General features: G+C 44.4%; 1 protein-coding gene across 1 annotated transcript in view; it reads right to left on the reverse strand.

Annotated features, from left to right (window-relative positions):
- Positions 1-27,057, reverse strand: part of Ccdc60 (coiled-coil domain containing 60) — a 144,910-nt gene that overhangs the window by 41,701 nt on the left and 76,152 nt on the right. The window contains exons 4-5 of the mRNA XM_008824427.2: positions 24,292-24,390; positions 16,508-16,615 (exon numbers count right to left, since the gene is read on the reverse strand). Coding sequence (XP_008822649.1) covers positions 16,508-16,615; positions 24,292-24,390 — 207 coding nt within the window. The remainder of the gene's footprint in view (positions 1-16,507; positions 16,616-24,291; positions 24,391-27,057) is intronic.

Below are 27,057 nucleotides of genomic sequence, written 5' to 3' on the forward strand. Positions count from 1 at the left end.
GTGGGGGGTCGGGGAAGGGCAGGAGGGAGGCTCTTGAGGGGAGAAGGAGCTATAATTTTCAGACTGTAATTTCTTCCTGCTGAAGTTTTCTGGGTGTGCCCGTTTCCCAGAAATGGAAGAAAGAAAGCACTGAGCACAGATTCCTCTTTTAACTGAATCCATGAAGCACATTTTGTGCCTGAGGGTGACTTGATGGTGTCTATCAGCTGGGGCAATCACAGCAATTTTCTCAAATACTTCACTCTCACTTTCCCAACTCCAATTAGGGGTAAAGTATCTTCTCAATGTGGGAAGCCTGTGGGTTGGTTTAGAACCTGCTCAGCTCTCCAAAGCCGAGGAGAACTGCTGATCACACACTAGGGAGGGTGCAGTAGCAGTACTTGGAATCTTTCAGGCCAAATGGCCTGTCCTGCCTTTTGAGAGGTCAGATAATTGATTATCCTGCCATGGTGTGACCCAGAAGATGTTCCTCTGACCCTGTGATGACAATCCATGGACCCACCTCCTTCCCATGCTCTGCAAAGAAGCCACTCCCCTTCCCTCTTCCAGCCAATCGGTTGACTGTAGCCTCTCGCAGGGGAGGGGCTAAGGGTATAAAAGCTGGGAAAACCATGAGGCTGGCCCCTTGCCATTTTGTAAGGCTGTCCGGAACCCCAGGATTTATGTCTGGGTGTGGACTTTCGGCATCAGCTGTGAATGGGGGGTGGGTGCCTGCTTCTCTGTAAGTAAACCCAAGCTCAGTTAGCAAGTCCAATAAACTTGCTAAGATTCTTCAAACTGGGGTTTGGAGAATTTTTTTCCTCAGGCTGTCGCAAGGACCTTGAGAGGAGGGAATTGGATGCCATGTGCACCTCCCAGCAGTGAATTTGACTTACAATTGGTGTAGTCAGCAGGATATGACAAAGCTGAGAATGAGTTTTGGAAGAGCATTGATGATGTCCCTGAAATGGGGAGAGAGACCAACAACTGAAGTAAAGTGGGGTGAGGGGAGAGTGTGGGCTGAGGAAATGTTAACCTGGTGGGCCATTCCCATAGGCTTGGTGGGGGTGTCTGCAGTGGCATGGTTAATGCAGTGGACAGTGAGATGTGTAACTAGGGTGAGGCCACCTAAGCAGATGAGGTCAATGGGAGAAATCCCAGGGTGGCCTCCATCTTGTAGATGGTATGGGGTGGCATGCCTGCTTGACCAATGGGGGCCACCATGTGAGTATGGAGAGGCCCTGAAAACAGCAGAAGGTCTGGAACAGATTCTACAATCTCTGGGAGTAGCACACTAGGGACAGAAATGCCAAAAAGCAGCAGCAGAGGTTGCTTGGCCACTACTATTGATAATAAGAAATCTGTCCCAGGTGGAGGCCTTAGCCAGAAGGGAAACTGAAGGTGTTAGAGAGGAATTAGAACGGGAGAGGAATTTGAGGCTAGCCTCTTTGGTACTGGCCTCTGACCTTGCCAGTAAATTAGATAAGAGAGAAAAGGAGATGGAGGTGTTGGCATGCTGTTTTTTTATGTCTAGGAGGTCAAAAGGGAAAAAAAGCCCAGATCAGAATGATAATAAAAGGCCCATCCTGGGATCCTAAAACCTGGAACCCCTGGGAAGAGTTAGGCAGTGAGGAAGAAGGAAGCGACCTAGAGATAATGGGAGATGCTCCTCGGCTCCAACCTCTAATTCAAAGAAAGGGAACAATCCATAGTCCAATATGAAGCTGGAGGTCTTAACAATAGCCCAGTGCAGGAGACCATAGTAATCAGAGAATACTCAGCACTAAAACTATTAGAACTGGGAAATGATAGGTAAAAAGTTGGCAAAGAATGAGTGAATGGATGATGAAGCACCGAGGCACAGCTAAAACTCCATCAAAATAGGGTTTATTAGCAAAGGAACACATGGGACAGGTTCCCTTCTGGGCAGGGAAAATGTCTGCCCAGGTCTTGAGCGGGGTCTTTTTAAAGGGGAGGCTTCTGCTTCCTGCAGAAGGCGGGAAGATGTATTTTTTTTAAAGTTGGGGGGGGAGTGGGAGAGCAGGACTTTTAAAACCTGTCCTCTTTGGAGATCAAAGGGGAAGCCTGCTGTGTTGGCCAAACAGTGGAGAAAAGTCTGCTTCTCTTGACTTCAAAGACCAAGGTGCTTATCAGCTAGGTCCCCTTTTCTCAGGAGCATGAGAAGTCCTTGGGATCCTGTTGGTGAGGGGGCAGGGCTATCTGAACCTTAACAGGAAAGACATTTAAACAAGCTATGAAGGAGCCTATGGCCACCTGGCTTGTGAGGCTATGGGATATGGGGGCAGATGGAATCATTTTAAGTTCTATAGAAGCAGAGAAGTTAAGCAACATAACCACTCATCCATCTTTGAGACAAAGACTTCACAATTTAAGACAACATGAGGGAAACCAGTCCATGATGGATTGGCTCATACGAGCCACTTGAGATATTTGGGTATCTCCAGCCCAGATTCCCATGAAGATTAGAGATTGGAGAACCATTGAGGAAGGACAGGCCCTGTTGAGGGAACTGGGTATGAGGGAAGCTGTATTTGATGCCCAGTTCATGGGCCCAGACAGGACTGTGTTTACAGGAGACTTAAGAAAGAAACTGATTCAGCAAGGCCCACGAGACTGGTATGGAGCTTTGGTGGCAGTGCTAAGCCCCATGGTTGGGCGTGACCTGTATGAGGCTGGCGAGGCTCTGGTGGATTTAAATGATTTAGACCAACATGTAAACAGGGTTTGAAAGGTGCTGAAGCAAGTAGACACAAGGGAAAAGAGCCAGAACTAAGCAGAGGGGTACCTCCGTGTCTCCCGAGCACAGATGTGGATGGATCTGTGCAGAGCAGGAGTTGCTAGGGACAAGACAGACAGGCAGCCAAATGCTGTGCTGGTGAGTCTGTGGAGGGCTTTAAGACCTGACCAGCAATTCACCACAGAAGCAAGAGAAATGGGGGACCAGGAGGTGCGGGTAACCCCAACTGTACCCCCTTATCCAGAGGAAGGCAGCCTCATTGGATGGGACCCCCCCAACCGCTGCCTTGAAGGGGTGGCCAAGGTTGCCCACAGGTGAGGGCCATACTGGGTGACTGGAGGCCACATGTTGGACTGAGGATTTATTGGCCCCCCACTAATATACAAAACACATGGGCCCTAATGGATACTGGGGCAGAGTGTTCACAGAAATCCCCCAAAACAGAGATGGTGTATAGCAGTGGATGGGTATGGGGATAAAACCATACAAGTAAAACGGACTAGACTCATTCTGGGAGTGGGCAATTATCCCCCCCCAAGGAGTACAAGGTGTGCATCTCTCCCCTTCAAGAGGACATTTTAGGGGTGGATGCCCTGCTGGGTCACACCCTGTATACTACTATGGGAGAGTTTTGGCTGAGGGTGTCGAACAGTAAAGGTGATTTCTCGGGGGTGGGCAAAATGGAAGACAGTCAAATTGCCCACCCACAGAGGGTGGTGAATATCAAATAGTACTGGCTACCTTGGGGTTGAGATGAAATTATTGAAACCATCCAGGAGCTTGAGTGAGTAGAAGTTATCTGCCCAGCCCAGAGCCCTTTCAATAGCCCTGTTTGGCCTATCAGGAAGCCAGATGGCTCCTGGAGAATGACTGTAGATTACCGGGAGTTAAATAAGGTGGTGCCTCCTATTCATGTAACAATGCCCAACATTGTGCTGCTAACTGATCAGCTGGTGCAGGAAATGGGGTCCTTCCATGCTGCAATGGACCTTGCTAGTGCATTCTTTAGTATTCCCCTAGTGGCTGAATCCCAAGTTCAATTTGCATTCACATGGAATGGATGACTTTCAGAATACTTCCCCAAGGTTACCTCCACAGCCCCACGGTTTGTCATGGGATGGTGGCCTGGGACTTGGTCCTGTTACCCTGTCCTCCTTCTATAAGGAGGTTCCACTGCATAGATGACATAATGCTAACTTCTGAGTGCCTTACAGATTTGGAAGCTCATTTGGGGAGCATGCAAGTGCACCTGAAGAAGCGAGGATGGGAAATCAACCCACAGAAGGCACAAGGGCCCGGTACAGCGGTAAAATTCTTAGGAGTTTTATAGTCAGGCAGAACTCGCATGATACCCAGTGCGGTGGTTGAGAAAATCTTACAACAACCCGTACCAATAAATGCTAAGCAGTTACAGGTATTTTGGGGACTTCTCAGGTATTGGCGAATTTTTATACCTCACCTTGCTCAGGTTACCTGCCCCCTGTATAATCTCATAAAAAGAGGTGCTACATGGGATTGGGATGTAAAGGCCTGAGAGGCTTTTGAACAGGCCAAGGTACTGGTTGGCTAAGCTAAGCAGCTGTGTGCCCCAGTACCTCGGTGTCCCTTCCTCTTGGAAGTCACCAGGAGCCCTGAAGTTTATGGGTTGGGCTTATGGCAACTATAACCTGAACAGATGGTCCCCATTGGGTTCTGGTCCCAATCATGGAAAGGGGTGAAGTCCCGGTACACAGCACTAGAACAGCAACTGCTGGCTGTGTACAAAGCATTGCAACAGGTGGAACCCATTACAGGCCCCACCCCCATTACTGTAAAAACTGCATATCCCATAAAAGGATGGGTGGAGGGCCTGTTAGCCAAGCCCCTGTCAGGGGTGGCCCAAAACCAAATGCTGCAAAGACGGCATGCATATTTGCAACAGGGAGGGGTGGTGTCAGCAAGCCTGATCAATAATGCCATGCAAGCAGTACTCGGACCGGTGTCATTTCAAGGCACAGAGCTTCTCCCTCCACCTCCTATAGTTGACCCTCCAGCAAGACCTGACCAAGTGATAGAAGGGGATCCCCCAGTTTGGGCTGATGCCTGGTATACTGATGGCACTAACAGGGGTGCCAGACAAGAATGGGTAGCAGTGGCAATACAGATGAACACCGACACTATATGGTTAGAGAGAGGAAAAGGAGAAGACAGTCAATGGGCTGAATTGAGAGCTGTATGGATAGTAATAATGAGGGAGCCTTGGTCAGTTACAATTTGTACTGACAGTTGGGCTGTGTTCAAGGGTTTAACCTTATGGATGGCTCAGTGGGAGAAAGAAAACTGGCAGGTGATGGGACAGCCCCTATGGGGACAACAAATGTGAAAGGTCATATATAATAAAATGTAGGAGGAGCTAGTGCCCCTGGTAGTTTACCATATGGCTGCCCACTGCCTGGTGAGTCTCCCTGGGAATCGGGAAGCTGATGCCCTTACCAAGGTGAGGGCTATCTGCCCTCAGGTTCCCCTAGAAGCAGCTCACTGGAGTCATATCAAGTTGGGTCACAGAGGAGCCAACACGGGATGGAGAATAGCCAAAGCAGCCAGCATTCTGGTAAAATACACTGACATCCAACAGGCTGTCCAGGCCTGCAAGGCATGTTCTCAGTTATGGCCCTGGAGGATGGATGCCATGATGGGACAAGTGCACAAGGCAGCCTCCCCTGTGAGAGACTGGCAAATAGATTATATAGGGCCCCTGCCAGTCAGTGAGGGGTTAAATATGCTCTCACTTGCGTGGACACTGCCACAGGCCTTACACAGGCCTTTCCTTACAAGAGAGCGATGGGCAAAGCTACTATTAAGGGGCTTAGTGAACTCAATGTCATGTATGGGTGCCCGAGGTGAATTGATAGTGACAGAGGCACTCATTTCACAGGTACAGATGTGCAAGGTTGGGCTGAGGATAATCAGGTTCAATGGTATTTCCACCTTCATACAATCCTACAGGAGTAGGGTTAATTGAAAGAAAAAAATGGGTTGCTAAAGGAACAGTTGAAAGCTTTAAGCCCAGAAGGAATGCTACAGGGGTGGAAAAAGGCCCTTCCAGAAGCCATAAGATTGTTAAATGAAAATCCCAATATCAGGGATGGGTTGACTCCCTTTGAGCAGCTAGCCAAAGGGACCCCAGAGGTCCCCAAAACTATAAAGGCAATTGCCAATAATGTTGGTTGCCCACCTGAAGTGGATGGTAAGACCCTATTGCTGAAGAAGCCGCATGATGTGAACACGGGAGAGGAAGAAATCAAGCTTGAACTAAGCTGGTAACTCCCTGCCACTGGATGGGTGGCTTTCATAGTGCCAGAAGATGCTATGCAAATGGCTGGGGGAGAATTTTTCCTCCTCACCCTGTTCAATGATGGACCCCACATGCTTCACTATCAACGTGCAAAGCAAGATGTTCCTGCTGGTGCAATAGTGGCTCATCTAGTATATGTACAACCAGCTAATTATCGATTGTACCTAATGCCCCCTCATAGGGATGGAACACACATCTGGTATTGTAGACCAGGCCAACCCTGTGGCAGGAGAGGTTACAGGCCCCAGTGGAGAAGGCACGGCAATTGTATTGTTAGATGGATGTGATGCGCCTACCAAAGTACCATCCAAGCATTTGTGTTTATGCCAATGAACTATTATTGTAGTTACTGTTAACATGTTCTTGCTGTTTGTGTTTTTATAGTAGGTGGAATGCCACTAAATTGAGCATCAGCCCATGACAAGCAGAGTACCAGAGACTTGAAGAGTCCAGTGCTCTATTATAATGGAAGAAAGGTCACCCCACCCCCTCTGAGGCTCAGGGATATTCGCGAAAGATGTGGGCAGAAAGCATGTGAGAGCCAGAGGAAAGGATGGAGAGTGTGACTCGGAAGATGTTCCTCTGACCCTGTGATGACAAGCCACGGACCCGCCTCCTTCCCATGCACTGCAAAGAAGCCACTCCCCTTCCCTCTTCCAGCCAATTGGTTGTCTGTAGCCTCTTGCAGGGGAGGGGCTAAGGGTATAAAAGCTGGGAAAACCACGAAGCTGGCCCCTTGCCATTTTGTAAGGCTGTCCGGAACCACAGAATTTATGTCTGGGTGTGGACTTTTGGCATCAGCTGTGAAGGGGGGGCGAGGTGCCCGCTTGTCTGTAAGTAAACCCGCACCCCAAGCTCAGTTAGCAAGTCCAATAAACTCATTAAGATTCTTCAAACAGGGGTTTGGAGAATTTTTTCCTCAGGCTGTCACAAGGACTTTGAGAGGAGGGAATTGGATGCCACATGCACCTCCCAGCAGTGAATTTGACTTACACATAGTTTCCCACTCATGAGATGCTGGCTGGAGTACCAGAGTGAGGGGCGATGCAGGTACATCAGTGGGAAAAGGGGAGTCTGGGAAACAAGAGACTTCACCCTGATGTCCCCTTTTGAGAGGGTCTTTCTTTGATGATCCAGTTGAAAGCACAGCCCCTACCCTGTCACTGTGGTATCACCCATCAGTTCCTTATGACACTTGTTGCTGTTACAGTTCACCTTGACTTCTCATGTTTATTATGGGTTGCATCCTTCTGCACCTTCCTTCCCTGGATGGAAGCTCCTGAGGACAGTGATGTGGTTCGCTTCTTTCCTGTAATATTCCCAGCAGTGGCAGGAAAAACAAAGGTGAGGAAATGGAGACTTTTTGGTTGGGAGTGGGCCCACCTTTAAATACAGAAGCTAGATGAAAAGTTGTTTACTACGTGTGTTGTTCAGCACGTGGCTGCACAGTGAAAATTTGGAAAAGTTTTCATTTTGGAAGTATAGTTAAGTGTATTTTGGTACATTCATATATTGATCAACTCCAAGACAGAGGTTCAGATGTGGAAAGGGCAGGTCCCTATGTATCAAGCTAAACAGCAAAAATTTAGTTGCAGAACAGAATATACAGAATGGCATTTTAAACTATCTTACAGAAAGAAAATCTATTGTGTATTTGGGTTGAATCTCCACTATCCCCCACAGAGTCATGTTCTCAACATGTGTTTCCCAGCTGGTGTCGCTATTTTTGGAGGCTGTGGAACCTTTGGGAGGAGACTAGCTGGTGCGAGTAGGGGTGCTGGGGGCGGGTCTTTTCAGGTTATGCCCACCTTTGGTTCCTGTCTCTCTTGTGTTCTCTGATCTGCTCTGATGTGAACAGCCTTGGCCACATGCTTCCACTGTTACGTATTGGGCTGCTCTGCCATCCCTTCCCTGCTACAATGGCCTGAAATTCTCTGAAACCATGAATCACAATAAAAATATTCCCTCCTTTAAGTTGTTTCTGTCAGGAAAGTAACTAATATATATCCCCCAAAAGATACCTCTTTTGTACCTTTGTAATATACCACTTTGGATTGAGAGAGTTTTTTTTTTTTTTGAGGGAGTATACCAGGTTATTCTTTAATTAAAGACTTTGGATTTAGCTACAAATATTAGAAACCATGACTGAGTGGCTAAATACCTGTGCTTTGCAGTGAGGCTAGCTGGATTCAAATTTGGACTTATCTTTTGTTAGCTGTATAACTTGGAGCAAATTACTCAGACTTTCTGTGCTCCAGTGTCCTCACTTGCCAATTGGAATGAGACTTAAATGAGGTGATAGACCCAGAGCAGTGCCTCGTGGACATGTGCTCCAATGCTATTGTCATTAGAAAATGATAGAAGGATGAAAATATTTGTCTCAGGCTTGAATCATACAAAATAAGGTTGCCTTTTAGTCATTTATATATTTCTTTATTAAAATTTTTATTTATGTGTATGTGTATTTTGCCTGTATGTATGTAAGTGCACCATGTGTGTGCAATGCCCATGGAGGTCAGAAGAGGGCATCAGACCCCATCCCCTGGAACTGAAATTACAGGTGGTTGTTAGCTACTTTACTATGTAGGTGCTGGGAACTGAATCCAGGTCCTCTGCAGGAGCAGTCAGTGCTCTTAATCCCTGAGCCATCTCTTCAATCATGTTTTTCTTTCCTTTCTCTCCCTCCCTCCCTCCTTCCCTCCCATCCCTCCCTTCATTTTTCTCCCCTTCCCTTCCTTTCTTTTGTCGAGACAGGGTCTCAATATGCAGTTCTGGCTGGTCTTCTGCATGAGCAGTCAGTGCTCTGTATCCCTGAGCCATCTCCTCAATCATGTTTTTCTTTCTTTTCCCTCTCTCCCTCCCTCCCTCCTTCCCTCCCATCCCTCCCTTCATTTTTCTCCCCTTCCCTTCCTTTCTTTTGTCGAGACAGGGTCTCAATATGCAGTTCTGGCTGGTCTGGAGCTCACTATGTAGACCAGGCTGGCCTTGAATCACAGAGATCCACCTGCCTCTACCTCACGAGTACTGGGATTAAGAGCGTGCACCACCACGTCTGGCTCCATCTATGCTTTTCCAAGGGAAAGGGACTTTTGGTGTCTGGGCAAACCAACCAACTCTCTTATAAAGTTAAGATTACTGGGAGTTTGCTAGAATGTAGATTCTCAGGCCCACCCAAGACCTTCTGAACCAAAATTTTCCACAGTTACTTCAAGTGCACATCACAGTTAGAAGTCTCAAGCTAAGGTACATGGAAATGTTTTGCAAAGTATAAAGCAATAAGCATTACATTATTATCATTGTTATGAAAGCCTGTCTTCTACCATCTGATTCTTCAACTAAGCTGAGTCCAGAGCTGTCTTTCTAGAACAGCCTGAAGTAACCAGACATAGATAAGCTGTTCCTGTGGACCCAATTCTGTGTCTGTGTCCTTCCTGCACAGTAGGTCAGCGACTGTTGACACCTTCCAACCTTGGCAAGAAGTTTGTCTTAGGGTGTCTCATTCTAACTGGGAAGTTAGCAGATGTCAGTGCAGCTACCTTGAGACCAGTGAAAACTGGTGCAGCCCTTCTTCCCTGTCTGTCTGTCCAATCGCTATGGATTTCATCTGTTGGTAGAATTCTTTTCATAAGTTTCTTTTTTTCCTAGCTTGAAATCTCAAAGATATTGATGATCACAGCCTAACTGTTCTTTAAAGTAGGGATTTTTATCTTCAGTAACTATCACTGACTGAACATTGTGTTCCCAGACACACTCTTGCCTTGTCTTTAGAATAACTCCTCTGGGTCAGCATGTTAGTTGATAGATGCTAAAACACAGGCTCAGAGATGTTAGGTGACATTTAGTAGGTGGCAGGATGTGGACTCACCTCAGTCCATATGATGCTTCCCAAACTTTTTTTTTTCCTTTGGTACTGGGGATTGATGTTAAGGTTTTGCACATGTTAGACAAGGACCTTAGCACTGAAATGTATCTCAAGCCCCTTTTAAATCTTTTTGAGTTGGGATCATACTAAGCTGCCCAGGCAATCCTTAAACTTGCAATCCTCCTGCTTCTTGAGTCAGCTGTGTAAAGTCTGTGTACCCAGGTCCTGTTGATACCCAAACTCTTGCTTTCAGTCACTCAAATCTACCTAGGTTTTAGGAACCTGCGTTTAAAGATTTGGAAAAGTTCAGGTGATGCTATTAGTATGAGACATCACAAATAGCCATTAAGCATTCAAGAGAATTCATCCTTCTGTTTTCTTGCTAACTAAAAAGATTTTTTCTGGCACTTTATAGGAAACTTCATCCCACTATTAACCCCATTATTAACAACAATGACATATGTATTTATGAATTCTAAATGTGTATTTTTATAACATGTATGTTTAACTTTAAGAAGCTTCTATAGTGGTAGGTTTCTATATGGCTTTCTCTAAAGTCCTTGGGTGTTAGTTATCCCTCCCCATACTCCCTTCCTCTGCCTGACCCTCCCATTTCCCACTTCCTTTAACTCTTTCTACTTCATGATTCCCTTTTATGTCACTGCATTCTACCTCCTCTCCCAGAAAACCTTTTCCACATGGCCAGTTATCAGTTTTGACCTCTCTGGATTTTCAAGTTGCAGCATGCATATCTAAGATTTGAAAGCTAGGATCCAGCTATGAGATATCCAGTATAACGATGTTTGTATTTCTGGGTCTGGGTTACATCACTTGGGATGATTACTTCCAGTTTCATGTATTTACCTATGAATTTCATAATTTCATTTTTAAGAGCTGAATAATATTGTATTGTATATATATTCTATACCTTCATGATCTAGTCATCAGTTGATGGACATCTAGGTTGTTTCCAATTCCTGACTGTTATGAAAAAGATAAACATGGATGAACAGGTATTTCTGCAGTAATTAAGAGTCTTTTCATATATGCCCAAGAACGGTATGGCTGGATCATATGATATATCAATTATGAGATTTTTCAGGAATATCCACACAGATTTCCACAGTGGCTATACCAGTTCGCACTCCCACCAGCAGTGGATAAGAGTTCCCCTCTCTTCACATCCTCACCAGCATTTGCTGTTGTTTGATTTTTGAAGCTTAGCTATTCTGTCTGTGGTAGGATGAAATCTCAAAATAGTTTTAATTTGCATTTTAGTTTGAAAAAATGTAAAATTATTTCTCAGTCATTTGTGTTTCATCTTTACAGAACTCCCTGTTTATCTCTTTGCCCCAGTTTTTGAGTTGTTTGTGTCTGTGATATTTAGTTTTTTGAGTTCTTTTTTGTATATTCTTGATACTAACCCTCTGTCAGAGGTATAGCTGGTAAAGATCTTTTCCCAGTCTGCAGATTACCTATTCACTTCAATGATGGTGTCCTTTATTGTACAGAAGCTTTTTAGTTTCATGAGATCTTATTTGTCAATTGTTACACTTAATGCTTGCACTTAAGAGTCCTGTTCAGAATGTCCTTTCTTGAGCTTATAAATTCCAATATATTCCTTACTTTCTTCTCTGATTCAGGGTATCAAGTCTTACGTTGAGATCCTTGATCCATTTGGAGTTGAGTTTTGTGCATGGTGAAAGATAGGGATCTAGTTTCTTTCTTCCACAGGTAACTACCCAGTTTGACCAGCACCATTTGCTGAACATGCTATCTTTTCTCTGGTGTGTATTTGTGGCTTCTTTGTCAAAAATCAAGTGGCTATAAATGTGTGAATTTCAATCTTGGTCCTCAATTCTATTCCATTGATCATCATGTCTGTTTTTATACTAGTACCATGCTGTTTTTATTACTATAGCTCTGTAGTATAATTTAAGATCAGGGATGGTAATGCTACCAGTAGTTCATTTATTGTTCAGGGTTATTTTTACTATCCTCTTTGTGTGTGTGTGTGTGTGTGTGTGTGTGTGTGTGTGTGTGTGTGTAAGGGCTTCCATATGGAATTTGAGATTCTTTTTTTTCATCTTCTGTGAAGAACTGTGTTGGAATTGATGATCATTTTCACAATATTAATCCTTCCAATCCATGATCATGGGAGGTCTTTCCACCATCTGATACCTTCTTTAATTTCTTTCTTTAATGTCTTAAAGTTTTTATTATACAAGTCCTTCACTTCCTTGGTTTTTCTTTCTTGGTATGTTTGTTGGTGGTTTATAGGAAGGCTACTGATTTTGGAGTTGCCTTATAACAGGGGAACATTGCTCCTACTAGACACCATAGGCTTACAAGTAAAAACCCAGTGCCAGGAACGGACTCCTTCTTTTGAAGCTATCCACCAGGTAGGTGACCCTCAAACAATACTGACCATTGCTCCTGCTCTTGGTTACTCAGCAGACCTTCACAGAATGACCCTATTACTGAAGTCACTACATACATGAACTGGAGAACAAACAAGGAGAAATCAAGCTGTTGCTGACTTCAAAGCCTCATCTCTACTGTCTAGCTTTCATAATGCCGAAAGGTGCTATGTAAGCTATCTGAAGAAAAAATTTAGCATGAGCCTTACCCAGCTGTGAGCTACAAAAGCTGACCTGGAAGATATACCTACTGGTGCAACAGTAGCACAGATATTGCAGGAGTAACCAACTATTTTCTAATTGGACATAAAGTTTGCCCTGTAGGCTGGAACCCACACCTGACATAGATATCAGGCCTAGAAGCCTGAGGCTAGACAGCCCACAGGCCATGAGAAAAAGCTTAATACAATTATTCTGCTAAATAGATTTAGTATTGGGGCTAGAGAGATGACTCAGTGGTTAAAAGCACTGGCTGCTCTTGCAGAGGACCCAGGTTTGAATCCCAGTACCCACATGGCAGCTAACAGCCATCTGTAACTCCAGTTCCAGGGGATCAGATGCCCTCTTCTGACCTCTGCAGGCATTGCACAACATGGGTGCTCTTGCATACATGCAGGCAATACACTCATGCACATAAATAATGAAATAATAAATAAATGAAAATAATAAATACAATATTAAAAAATAGATATAGTATTAAACTTATTTCTAATGACTCATTGTTATACCCATAGATTAATGCATCTCTCAATTCTCAGCAAAGAAGATTCCTTACACAGCAGATGGTGATTAACACAGAGAACCACAACTGGCCAATGTGCAGAGAATAAGAGGCTGCAGGCTGCTTATCCCAGAATAGGACGCCTGTATCAAACTTATGCCTCTCAAAGCTCAGAGACTCTTTGGGATATAGGGGTGGAAAGAGTGTAAGAGTCAGAGGAGGCAGATGACCAGAACAGAGCTTTCCAGACAGCTGGTCAGTTACTCATATGAACTCACAGCAATGCTGTCAGCATGGACAAGGTCCATGTGCTCAATCCAGAAAAATATCACAGCGTAGAAAGGGGAAGTGGGCAAGAAACCCCAACCCTATCTGAGGAACTACTGGCAACTGATGACTGTGGGGAAGGTGAGATTCAGTCTCATTTAAGGGTGAGACTCTTAGTAGATTGGCCAGGCTCCACAGGGCATTTAGGAACACAAGCCTGACTGTACAGGCCTTTATATATGAAATTGAGTGGGGAGTTAGTTGGTAGGTAGGTTCCATTGGAGATGGATTTCTTATGAAATCCACAAAAATTACAAAATTAAATTTAAAAAAGAGCAACAAGACCAGAAAAAACCAACACAACAACGATGGATTTTCATCACGTCCCAATTCCAAGTTGAGGTTCATCATTCTTGTGAGCCTATAATCAGCCGTGGTGGGCTGTCCACATATTTACACCAAGGAAACTGGCATTGTTACAAGTCATGACTGCAGCCTCCAAGAGCTGGTAATGAAACATTTCCCAGCATGTCTATGACTCCAAGCTAAAAATCCCCATCAGGAGAAAAAGCTCCAAAAAAGCTCCACCAGAATAAACTCTAGCAAACACACCACCCTCAGTAGATGTCTTCTTGGACTGCATTTTCCTCCAGCTGGCCAGGTCTGGTTCTGGTTCTGTTTGTAGGAAGCTGGACACTCTCAGATCCTCAGTAAAATCTGCTCTTAGGAGTCCTGGTAAAATAGGGCTCAATGTGACCACTACATCTTTTTATTGCAGTTAACAGATTGTGCTCTGTTCTGAGCACATTTTGAAAGCAACTGAAAGAATTCCAGATAGTCCTTCATCTCTTTTCAATCCAAATCTTATGCAATATTCTTTCTTCAGTGTGGGAAGATGAATGTCCAGAGGAAAATGTTGCCCCCGGTGACTTTCTTGGGGAGACGAAATATTATTAGAAATCTGTGGGCTCGGGGTCTTTTTTTTTTTTTTTTTTTTAAATGTAAGCGATCTGTGAAAAACATTACATGTTACCTTGACCTAGAAACTCCAATTTCTTAGAACCCAGTCAAAAGAAATATTTGCAATTGGGTATGAAAGAGATGTATGGGGATGTTTGGTGAAGCACTACTTGAAATGCTAAGAATTTGAGAGCTGCCTCAGTGTCTGTCAATAGAGACATGATGATCTGAACACTGTGCCATCTGCTCAGTACAATGTCCTGCTGTGTAGTCTTTTTGGTATTAAAAGATTGGAAACTTTGTATGTACCACCGTGGAAAGATGCCCATAAGTCACTATCCAAGGGGGTAGATCTCAGAGACAATCATATGCAGAGGCTGATGCTGTTTCTGTTGGAAATACGTATGTTTGTAAATATTTATCAGAGAAAAGTATCAAGAAGACTTGGAATTGCACACTTTACACCTTTAAAAAAGTATTTTCTTTAAGGAAGAGATTTCCAGGATGAAGATTTGGAAATTTTTCCATGAAAGTAAATTGTAATCATTTGTAACCTGGGCAGTTTTGTTTTAAAGAAAAATAAATGATGCATGGGAAATGTTTTTTAAATTAGAAGATATTTATATGTATGAGACTGTGTATGGTGTATGTGTATGTGTGTTTCAAGTTTGTGTGTGGTGTGCAGGTGTATGTAATGTTTGTGTGTATTGCTTGTGTGTTTTGTGTGTGAGGTGTATGTGTATGTGTATTGTGCACATGTGTGTGTTCAGGTGCACACATCAGTGTGGCTGCATGTAGACTCCAAAGGTTGACATTGGAATGTTTTCTTCTATTCCTTTCCACATAATTTTTTTGAGGCACAGTCCCAACTGTGTAACTCTGGCTAGCTTTGGACTTGCTATGTAGACCAGGCTGATCTTGAACGGACAGATATCTGCCTGCCTCCACCTCCTGAGTGCTGGAATTAGTGGTATGTACCACTGCATCTGGCTTCTACCTTGTTTTTTGAGACATCATTCTGGCTGGGTGCTGGCCAGTGAACCCCTGGAATCTACCTATCTCTATTGTCCGACACTGGCATTATAAGCATATACCACCATACATGGTGTTTTATACAGGTGTTGGGAATTTGTACTCAAGTCCTCATGCTTGTGCAGCAAGCACTTTACCCACAGAGCCATCTCCCCAGCCCTGGGAAATGTTATTAAGGCCATGGGTTTTGAACAAATTCTGGGAACCTACAAAAACATTTTGGAAATAACTGAGATGGTGGATATGGGAGAAATGACCTCAAAGCTTTTGCATGAGTCTTTCCTCTGGCAGTGACATACTTCACATTTTTCTTGCCTTAGTCAATATACTCTGTAGTTTCTGCCTAGGTAAACCCAACTGCTCCAGGGCCTTGAACAAGTAGTCTCTTGGAATGAAGTGGAGACATACCTTCAATATTTATATAAAAACCCCAACAGGGTGAAATCAAACCAATTAGTCAACTAAGTATTCAATCAAACCAACCAATGAACATATCAACTACTCAACAAATCAGCCAACCCATGAACCAACCAACCAACCAACCAACCAACCAACCAACCAACCAATTTGATGGATCAACCCAGTCAATCAGCCAACCACACTAACCAACCAACTAACCCATCTAACTAACCAACCAACCAGTTATCCAATCCCATGCAACCACCTACCCACCCAACCAATCAACCAACCAAACAACTAAAATTCCCTTGAGGTAAAAGAGAACACAAGAATGAGGAAGAACAAAAGCAAGGAGAAGGAGACAGAGGAGGAGGAGCAACCAGGAAATAGTGTGAGGGAGACACAGTACAAGAAGAGAGAACTCTGGCTGTGGGGCCACAGCATGCTGGTGCAACTTGCCTATTCCTGTCCTGTACGTTCCCCATTGTGAGTTGATTTTAAGCTATCAATGTGACAGCATATATGGCATCAGGCAGAGAGACTTGTAAGGAAGTGCACAGGACAGGCTGTCATGGGTCTGTAGGAGCTAGCTCCAGCTCACCTGGGTTTGAATCCATAGAACATGCAGAACTCCTAAGCAAGTCACACACACACACACACACACACGCACACACACACACACACCTAGAGGAGTCAGGAGAAGGATAAGATTCTCTTCTCCACTTCCCGGATGAGTGCTAGTTTATGGTAGGATGAAGGGCTGCTGGGGTCTTACTTGGGATTCCAGCAGGCGATCACGGGCCTCATGGTATGGTGGGTGTGGTCGATGGTCAGGGCCTCTAGAAGCCAGTGGAGTGCACAGAGCTGACGGTAGAGGGGATCACTGCAGAGACAGATGGAGGGAACATTGTTAAAACAGCATTCTTCACAATGATACCCACAGAGTGCATAGCTGTGCTGGCTCTAATTAGCGAACTGGTACTCTGCTCAGACATGTGCATGCATTTTGCACACATGCTCTCATTGGCCCTTGCTTATGAGGAATCCACTAGTCCCATGGTGCAGATGAGGACTCTGAAGGTCAGAAGGGTTAGGAAGGTCACACTAGCCATGCTACTGGGCTACCAGGTGGCAGAGTCATGATGGAAGCAAGACCATCCTATCCATCTTATCCTAGCTCCTGTGAGTTTGTGTGTAGGGGGTAGAGTCTTCTAGCTGGAGGTCATGACATACAAAATGAGAACTGAATCAAAGGAGACTAATATCTCACTGATGTCCAGTTGTTTATCTGATAAAAATGTGATAAATAGCCCAAGTATACAAAGAAATCTGGAAACAGGGATGGTGATATTAACTGTACTTTTCTTTTTTATGGGATTAGCCAATAGACCCATTACTTTCAATGTGTAAGTTCTTCGCATATAAACCTGACTAGACACTGAAGAAAAGCACATTGATCATATTATTTGAAAATACAACTAAAATACTGTTTAACAATATGTCTAATCTATATTTTCTGATTTTTGGACACCTTACATTAAACACCTGCAATCAACCAGGTATTGACTAGTGGACTTCCTGCACATTATTGAATGCTCCTAATGAACTTGAGGAGTACAAACCACTCTCTACATTTTAGAGAAGGGGAGACTGAGGTCCAAAGAGGTACAATCATTTGACTCAAAATCACATACCTCATTTATGAGCAGTGATGATATCTGAATGCTTGATTTAATACTCACAAGAAGACTATAAGGAGAAAACTGTACCTGAGGAGGGACCTGAGGCTCAAAGTGGTACACTGAGTTACCTGAGGTCACACAGCTGGGGTCAGTGACGATTTGAGCTGGGGACCTATGGGCCTGAGCTCTGACGAGGCACCAATGAAGCCAATGCAGTAGTCACTATGCGAATGAGTGGAGTCAGGAGAGAGTTAAGCCACTGCCTGTGGTTTTCCTGGAAACAAGGTACAGTTCTGGAAGCTACGCTCCCCCCGCCCAAGATTTCTTGTCTTACACTAATAGAGGCCTCCATTATCAAGTTTTGTAATTGCTTTTCCTGAAACTGCATTCTGCCCAGACCCACGCTCCCCAGGGTTCCCAGGCCCAGTGCTCCCAGGAGCAGGAATGAATCATTGCTCTCTATTTCCAGGAAAGCCTCGCCTTAGAGGATGGGGTCCATGCCCTGGGTGGAGCGGATCCAGGGTTTCCCCTGAAGGCTGTCTGTCCATTCACTCGGCATGGAACAGAGCTGTCCCACTCCTCCTCCTTCTTAGCTTCTGTTGTTGGGGAGGCTGTAACGACCATGTCTGAGCACAACTAGGCTCTCTGTCTCGGTCTCTGTCTCTCTCCCTCTTCTCTGGAGAAAAGAAAAAGAATTTCCCTGTACAAATCATTCACCAAGCACTGCTTGCTCTTCCCTCATTTCTAATTTAAAGAGTCTATGGCCACCCCAGTTTTCCTGTTTCTTCCCCCCTAGAATCAATCATCCTGGGCCCTGTCACAGGTGACAGGATGGGTTGGTAGCACTGGGCACATGGACTGTGCCCATGGACAATAATTTCCATGTGTCATGTGCCTGTAATGGCCGTAAACCTCTTGATTCCCCTCCTCACTGTAACTCTAGCAAGTAGCAAAATTCCAGGTCAGGGGACCCTACAGGTCTGGACTATGGAATGAGTAGTTGTGGAGTAGGAAGCAAACCAAAGGAGTTAGTGGAGAAGATGGAGTATGTTTGTTCACAGGTGAACATCAGATTCATTCCTTCTTCCCTCCCTCCTGCCTTCAATCCCTCTTTCCCTCCCTCTTTATCTCTTTCCCTACCCATCTCTTCATCCCTCCCTCCATCACGCCCTCTGTTCATCCTTCTCTCTATTCCTCCATCCTTTTCTTCCTTCCTATATAGGATCCGTATTCTTCCTTCCTATATAGGATCCCATATTCATCCTTCCTATATAGGATCCCATATTCTTCCTTCCTATATAGGATCCTGTATTCTTCCTTCCTATATAGGATCTGTATTCTTCCTTCCTATATAGGATCCCATATTCTTCCTTCCTATATAAGATCTGTATTCTTCCTTCCTATATAGGATCCCGTATTCATCCTTCCTATATAGGATCCCGTATTCTTCCTTCCTATATAAGATCCCATATTCTTCCTTCCTATATAGGATCCTGTATTCATCCTTCCTATATAGGATCCCATATTCATCCTTCCTATATAGGATCCCGTATTCTTCCTTCCTATATAGGATCCCGTATTCATCCTTCCTATATAGGATCCTATATTCATCCTTCCTATATAGGATCCCGTATTCATCCTTCCTATATAGGGTCCCATATTCATCCTTCCTATGTAGGGTCCTGTATTCATCCTTCCTATATAGGATCCCGTATTCATCTTTTTTTCTCGATCCTCATCACCCTAATCCTAGTGATTTATTTCTGCAGGTGCCAAGAACAAGTTATAGCTTTCCCTCTCTTTTCTCATTAACATCTTTAAACTCCCTGAACCATTTATTATGGGCTTAACTGTGAACCCCTCAATTCTTCTTTAAAATATTTTATTTTTATGTGTAAGAGTGTTTTACCTGGATGTACATAAGTGTATTGTGTGCATGTCTGGTGTTGGTGGAGGCCAGAAGAGGATGTCGGGTCCCCTGGAACTGGAGTTAAGAATGGTTCTTAGCTACCACGTGGATGCTAGGAACCAAACCCAGGTCCTCTGGAAGAGCAGTCAGTGCTCTTAACTGCTGAGCCACCTTTCTATTCTCCAATCCCCCAAATTCTTATTTTGAAACTGTAACCCCAATACCTCTGAGTGTGATGATATTTGGAGGTACAGCCTTAAAAGAGGCAATTAATTTAAAATGAAGCTGTTTGAAAAGGTGTGTGATCCAGTCTGACCAGAGTCCCTAAGGGAAGGGGAATAGGAACACACAGAATCGAAGGCTTCACACAGAAAGAGGAATGTAAGGTAACAGAGAAGGTGGCCATCTGCAGCCAAGGAGAGAGGCCTCAGGAGAATCCAACCCCAGCAGCACCTTGATATTGGACTTCCAAACCCCAAAATGATGGGACAATAAACGTCCTTTGTTTAAGCTCATTAGGAAGCCCTCTTTGATGGTTCTAGGCCTGGTTTAAGCTCTGTCCAAACATTCTGAAACATCACCATCCCTACAACGTGTCCCCCTGTCTCCATACCTCAGGTCTCTCCTCTGTCACATTACCTGTTTACTTGCCCCTCCAGTTTGTGGACCTGCAGGCTACAGAGCTATGTACAACCAATGGCTTCCTGCACCAGGCACAGGTGGGCTCAACATTTTTCTGCTTATGGATGATGGTTGGAATTAGTTGCTTAGGATCTAACATTTTCCTGAACTGATAACTTGGAGTGCAATTCTCATGTGAAGATCCAATAAGAGATAATATATGGACAACACCACCCAAATAATAACAGTAAATACACCCCAGAGCACTGCTTTGATTGTTCAACATGAGGGCACCGCTAGCATCCTTATTTTTCAAATCAGAAAACTGAGGCATAAGGGCCACGAAACTTATCTAAAATCAAAATAGCCAGTAAATGTCGGAGTTGGACTCTGAGTCCTCTGTCCCAAATTCCTGCTGTATACTATACTGTTGATGCTGTCCCCTGAGACAAGGTAGAGACAGAAAGAGTTTATCTGATGTATCTAGGTCTTTTGCTCTGTGGATAAAAAGTCTCAAACTCTAATAATTCATCAAATAAATAGTGAAACAAACAGGAAACAAACATTGCAAAAATCAAACAAGGCAGGAAGCCTGATGCATAGAAATGGGTCCTTTCTCACTATGATCAAGTTCCAGGTACAGAGCAATACCTCAGTTTTAAAGAGAAGGCATTTATTTGCACAAAGCTCACTTCTGCAGTGCCCAGACTCAGAGGTTTGCACACCTCAGTGACCGGCCCTGTTGAAGCTGCTGTACAAGCCAGAACTCAGTGGGTATGAACATCTGTGGGGAACAAACAGCACAGTTTCCTTTTGCAAGCTGTCAGATGATGTGTACAAAGCCATTCCAGCCATATAGTGCCAGTGGCCAAAGGCAGATCTGGATACAGGCTGCGGGCATGCTTCATTGAATGGGTACTTAGAAAAGACTTCCAGGGACAACTTTGCCATCTTAAAGAAGAGGCAGGAGTCGGTGTCATATTCCTATAGACCACTTCCTACTGTTCTTAAAGATAAAGTCAAATCCCCCCTGATAGAATGGGATTGATCTCCACACAGTCAATTTGGGATCATCAGCCAGCTTCAGGATCAATTGTGATGGAATTGGAGGGGCTGATCCACATTGGCTGATGTGATGACTGAGAGTTTAAAAACTGACCAGCAGGGTCTGCCTGATGCCTTTTTGGTAGACTAATACTTTGGTTTGAATGTGCAATTCACATTCACAGGCTCTGTGGTCCCTAGGTGGTGCTATTCTTTGGTGGTGTTGTGAAACCTTTGGAATGTGGGCCTTTCTGGCAGACTTAGAGCCGTAGGGGGTAGGCCTTATGAGTTATAACTTGGCCAGGCACAGCCTGGGTTCTTTGCTTCCTGATCTACCAAGATGCAAGTGAGCTGCCTTTCTCCTGTTGTCACGGATCTGCCTGCTGCCATGCTGAATAATTCCTTCCTACATTACATTATTTTATTTCCTTGTGTATGTCTTTTTAAAAAAATTATGTGTGTGTGTGTGTGTGTTTATGTGTGTATGTACTTGTCTGTGCCAAGTGTCAGAGGGAAACTTTTGGGAGCTGGTTATTTCCTTCCACCATGTGGGTCCTAGGGATCAAACTTAAGTTTTCTAGGCTTGGTGGCAAGCACCTTTACTCACTGAGCCATCTCACCATCCCCTTATGTTCTTGTCAGGTTGTCTGTCACAGTGGCAAAAATGACTAACACAGCTGATTACACAAATGCCCCAATTCCTCGCCCCTCTCTGCCTTGTGCACTCTGTAGTTTGACTTTGCTTCCTCATCTTATCAAGAGGTGGAGTCTTTCCCTCACTCTTGTCTCTGTGCTGATCTGCTGACTGGCTTGGCCAACAGAAAATGGCAGAAGGGCCACTGTGTTTACTCTGTCCTTTCTGAGCCTTTGCCTCCGGAAGCCTTCAGTGTTTTGGCTTGTTCAAGAACAAGATGTACTAGATGTGGAGAGACACTAGTACACCAAATGTTCAATCAGTCAAAAGACACAGCCAGGACCAGCCAACCTCCAGCTCACACTGCATATAAGTACTGAAACGAACTCAGCAGATTAACTGGCTTGGACCAGAGGGATCAACTGCCGATGTGTGGACTTCGAAACAACAAGGAAGTGTACTGCTCTAGCCATCCAATGTGACCAAAGCCTTTCAACAGCTAAAGGAAAGAAAAGGTCATCTATAGTCTAGGGAAAAGGCTGGTAAAATACCTAAGGAATGGGCTTATCACTTATTCTTATAAACAAAGCCTTGTTGGGACACAGTCAATACAATCCATTCTTGTATCTTTCATAGTACATGCCAAAATAGTTACAAAAGAGATCATCTGGTCTGCAAAAACCTATGACATTTACTAGATACTTCATACAGTAACAGTAAATATAGTTCTATAACAACACCCACTGTGGTAATGATAACAATGGTCTATCTAACACAGCTGACATAGGAGCCAGGGAGTCAGGGTTCCTACTGTAGACCTTCAGCATAGTCTGTCTTCCTCTGGGTTTCTCCCCCCACCCCCATTTGGCATTGAAGGAAGCTATCTCTGTTCATGTAATAGCTGACTTAAGGCTCACTGTGTCTACGCATCATGGTGTTCAGGTCAAATGAATGGGCAATGTGACCCAGAAACATGCATTTTGCTAGATGTCCCCCACTCCATCCCCAGGAGATTCTGATGCAGTTTGGTTCCAGAGGGCTTGTTAATGGGAGAGGCAGGGAGAAGGGCAAGTGCTTCCAAGGGATACTGTGAGAAATTACATGGTCTATTTTCCAAGGAGATGTTTTAGGAGCATCAACCTTAGGCTGCTAGTAGGAATAGATCTATCAAGAAACAAATGATAATGCCAATCAAAAGTGAGTAGGAGGCCAGCGGGACAAAGTGGGGCTAATCGTAGCCTGGACTATTAGAAAAGGATGAGGATGTGTCCAGTATGTGCTGTTGATGATAATGATGATGATGGATGATGGTGATGATGATGATGATGATAGGGTTGGTAACCACTGGCTTTTTTCACTCATGAACTAAGTGCTCTTACTAATAATCTTTATCTAACATTTAGCCCTGTGATTTTACCCCTGGGTTATGTTATTCTTTGTGTGAAGGAGACTTGGCTTTCCAACTGTGCCATGAACTCCCCAAATGCATGATCTTGGGGTATACTTTTTATATAGTGTGAGGTGTTGAGAACTTGGGCTGTGATGACAGATAGACCTTGGTTAAAGCCCCAGTAGGGTGGCATGCAGTTATATGACCAAAAGAAGGTAGGTTCAACTCTTTGAGCTTCTGTTTCCTTTTCTGCAGAGGGGGCAAATAATATACGTATACAATAGGGCTATTTAGAGGGTTGAATGGAGACAAAGCCTGGAGAAGGGTCAGTATGACAATTATTACTGCAAACACTGGGAGCCTAATAAATGTTGGTCAAACAAGTAGAGGTGTCCAGAACCCATTGTACCACTGTTTAAAGTGAACTCCTTATCCTCAGACAGTGGTTTTCCATGTGAGGCTGAAGGAACTGTGTGATTTTGGACTGAGGGGACATGTGTCAATGTCTACAGAAATTTTTGGTTGCCATCTCTTTGCAGGGTGAGGAGAGCTATTGACATTTGGTGGGCAGAGGCCGTGGAAGCTGCTTTTAAACATCCAACTGTACACAGGACAACCTTTCATGACAAAGACTTATCGGTCCCCAAATGCCAATAGTGCTGAGGCTGAGAAACTCAGCTCTGAGGTCAAAAGCTTACTCCATGCCTATGTTTCCAGTTGAAAAGTGCTAACTAGGAAAAAAGGAAGGCTGGGCTGTAATTCTTCAGAACAGACACAAGAGGAATGAGATGTCAAAGTTTAAAAAAGCAAGTATGTTCTTTGGAAGCTTGGTTGGCCTCTGGGTACCATGTGATGAGGAAGTTATGCCTTTAGGCATTGGACCACAGAAGCTATCCTGGAAAACAGTTTCCGAGGTCTTCGGAAACACCCCTCCACCACCACCATTGTATCCCCTGAGCTTCAGTTGAGATATTCTTAGAAAAGCTTTACAGAGAGAATTCTAGACAGATTTTTATCAAGCTTTGCAAATTATTTGACATTTGAGTATCTGGCTTGGTAAGGGATGGGATGACTCAGCTCCCAGCTGATTTGCTGCTGAGGTTTAAACCACCCTGTCTACTTTCTGATATCTTTAAGGCACTAAAGAGTTTTACTGGTTCCAGGCTCCATGTCCTGCTCAAGAGGACAAAGAAACAGCTCAACAGCTCCTGGTGTCTTAACTCAGTGAGTCCTTTTAGCTTGCTTCCCATTTCTTAGAACCAGAAGTAGGGCTGCTTACATGTGCGCCTCAGGCAGTGAGGTAGAAATGATGCAGCTGTGGACAGGAGTGAACGGTTGGAACATGATGCAAGTCCCCAGCTTCTCTTCATCATAGGTGCTGAGGGAAGAGCAGAAGGAGAGGAGTGGAGTGAATGAGAAGCCATACCTACATCAGAATTTCTTTGGTGCTTGTTACTGTGTAGTTAATGTGTGCCCGACAATTATTCCAGCTCCCAGGATGAGAGTTCTAGATGTAATTCATGAACACAGCACATCAGAAAACAAACAAAGAAAAAAATCCCTCCCTACCGAAGGAGCCAACAGAATAAATAAGTAGGTAAAGTCTGTGGTTCACTAAGGCACTATACAAGGGGTTGGAAATGTTTTCTTAAAGAATCAGACAAATATTTTTGTGTTAGTTTTTTTTTTTCTTTCTTTTTCTTTTCTTTTGGTCTTTTTGAGACAGGGTCTCCCTGTAGCTCCACCTGACCTAGATCTCACTTTGTAGACCAGCCCCAGCTGGCCTTGAACTCAAAAGAGATCTGCCTGCCTCCGCCTCCCAAGTGCCGGGATTAAAGGTGTGTGCCACCACACTCGGCCTTGTGTTAGTTTTTCATTGTCGTGACAAAGTACGTATGAGAAACAACTCAGGAAAGAGAGGACTTATTTTGGCTCAGAGTTTCAGTACATCATGGTGGGGAGGTCACAGTAGAATAGCTCAGTTCATGGAGTTTAGGAAGGAGAGAGAAGGGGGTGGAGGCGGGGAATACAGAGAGACATAGAATGCTGGGGCTAGTTGGTGTTCTCCTTCTCCCCCTTTTAGATGATCTGGGCCTCCAGCCTGTAGGACCCTGCTCCCCATGTTTAAGGAAGGCCATCCCTCTTTTGATGATTCTTTCTGGAAATATTCTCTCAGACATACCCAGAGATGTGCTTTACTGATCTCCTAAGGGGTTTCTTGATTCAGTTAAGTTGATAGTCAAGGTTAACCATCACAAGATTAGCTATGAACCATCACATTGCCCACATTCTAGGAAGGGCAGTAGAACTCACATTTCAGTGATTTTCCTCCGCACTCATGGAGCGAGTTAATTCAGTTATGGAAAATGTTTTTTTTCAAACATGCCAGCATCACAGGCATTTTTTTTTCTCATAACAATTCACCCCTCAGATGTGTTTTAATTAGACTACTCTGTGTGTGTATGTATTTAACTGAATCAGTTATCCATATTTTACATTTGGGAAATACCATATAAAAACTGTAAACCTTTGGTTCTGAAGACCTTGAACGTTCTGTTCACTCTGGGTCCATGTTCCTACTGAGAACCAGCAAGCTGCCTGCTTTGCTGGAGCACCCCTGGCTTCCCATGCACCTGCTCCCTTGAAGGCCTATTTGTTTAAGACCCCTGTTTTAAGTACTTTCCTCACAGGATCATTGATGGGTTCTCTGCTTCATCCACTTCTACTGGTAGCTATTGAATGTGTCTGAACAGGGGCAGCAGACATAGCAATGGAGGAGGCGGATCCAGCCCTTCTTCTCAGGCTTAGAGTCTAGTGGGAAGATGGGTAACCAAGCACATACTGGGGACTGGTGTGCACAGTGACAGCCACTGTAATCCCGAGAGAGTTGTGACAGTTACAAAGCATGTCACCCCAACTCTCTGCTACCCCTCCAAACAAGAGGTGGCTATAAATCCTCTTTCCTTTGGATCTTGGTTCTGTGGGAGGTTAACTAAATAGAACGTGACAGAGTGATGCCATGGCAGGCTTTGGGAGGGGGTGACCTGGGATACTCACTGTTAGTATCCATGCTGTGAGGAAGCTGTCAGCCCACAGAGGGCTCCACAGTGAGGGGCACCAGGCTCATAGCTCACAGCCTGTGAAATCCTGCCATCCACGTCATGGAACCATCTCAGAAACAGGTCCTTTCAGCCACCCTAGCTACTGCCAAATGGAGTAGTGATCATCCTTCCCCTCTAATCATAGACTTGTGGAAATAGAATTGTCTAGAGTTAATAAGTTTAATGACAGGAGTATTGGAAACAGAAGTAAATACTGAGCTGAAACCTGAGAATTGACTAGTAATGAACTAGGCAAGTGGAAGAGAGGGCAGCCTTCTATTGGGAGGGAGAAACATGTGCAAAGGACCTGTGGTAAGGAGCATGCCACAAATAGGAAAGTAGGAAAGTGCAACCTGCAACCGGGCCAGAGGGAGCATGGCTTTGAGCTGGAGCTGCAGAGGCAAGCCAAGAGCCAGACCATTTCAAGCCCTGCAGCCCCTGCTCAGACTTCTGTCTTCATCCACTGAGGAGTGGCAGCTATTGAGAGACTTACACTGGGGGCAATTTATATTTTAAAGGAGATCACTCTGGCTTAGTGTGAGGCCACATTGGCACGCAAGGAACCAAGAGTAAGCACCTTCCTCTAGGGAATTTGAAGACAAGTCTGTAGTCACAGAGCTAAGTAATAGATGGCACCGGAATCTAGGTGCCCCAATTTCTCTTTCCAGTGGCTCCTTATTTGCCCTTGGAGCTGGAAAACAAACAAACCTCACTAGCAAACAGCTGTGTTCTGTCTTACTGACTGAATCATGTCTCTCAGTGATTTAGAATGTATAGAAACTAACTTAACTCTCAAGCTCTTTAATTTTCAGTTTAATATCATCTCTCAATTACAATAATAAAACAAATTCCATCCATTCTTCCTCTCCCCCCACCTTTTCAGCTAAATCTGTAGCTGAAAAATGAGGTCCCTGAGCGCAGTGGGAAAGGACGGCTTGCAGGCA

Source organism: Nannospalax galili, unplaced genomic scaffold (genome assembly GCF_000622305.1).
Source record: "Nannospalax galili isolate Female #2095 unplaced genomic scaffold, S.galili_v1.0 scaffold769, whole genome shotgun sequence".
Lineage (NCBI taxonomy): Eukaryota > Metazoa > Chordata > Mammalia > Rodentia > Spalacidae > Nannospalax > Nannospalax galili.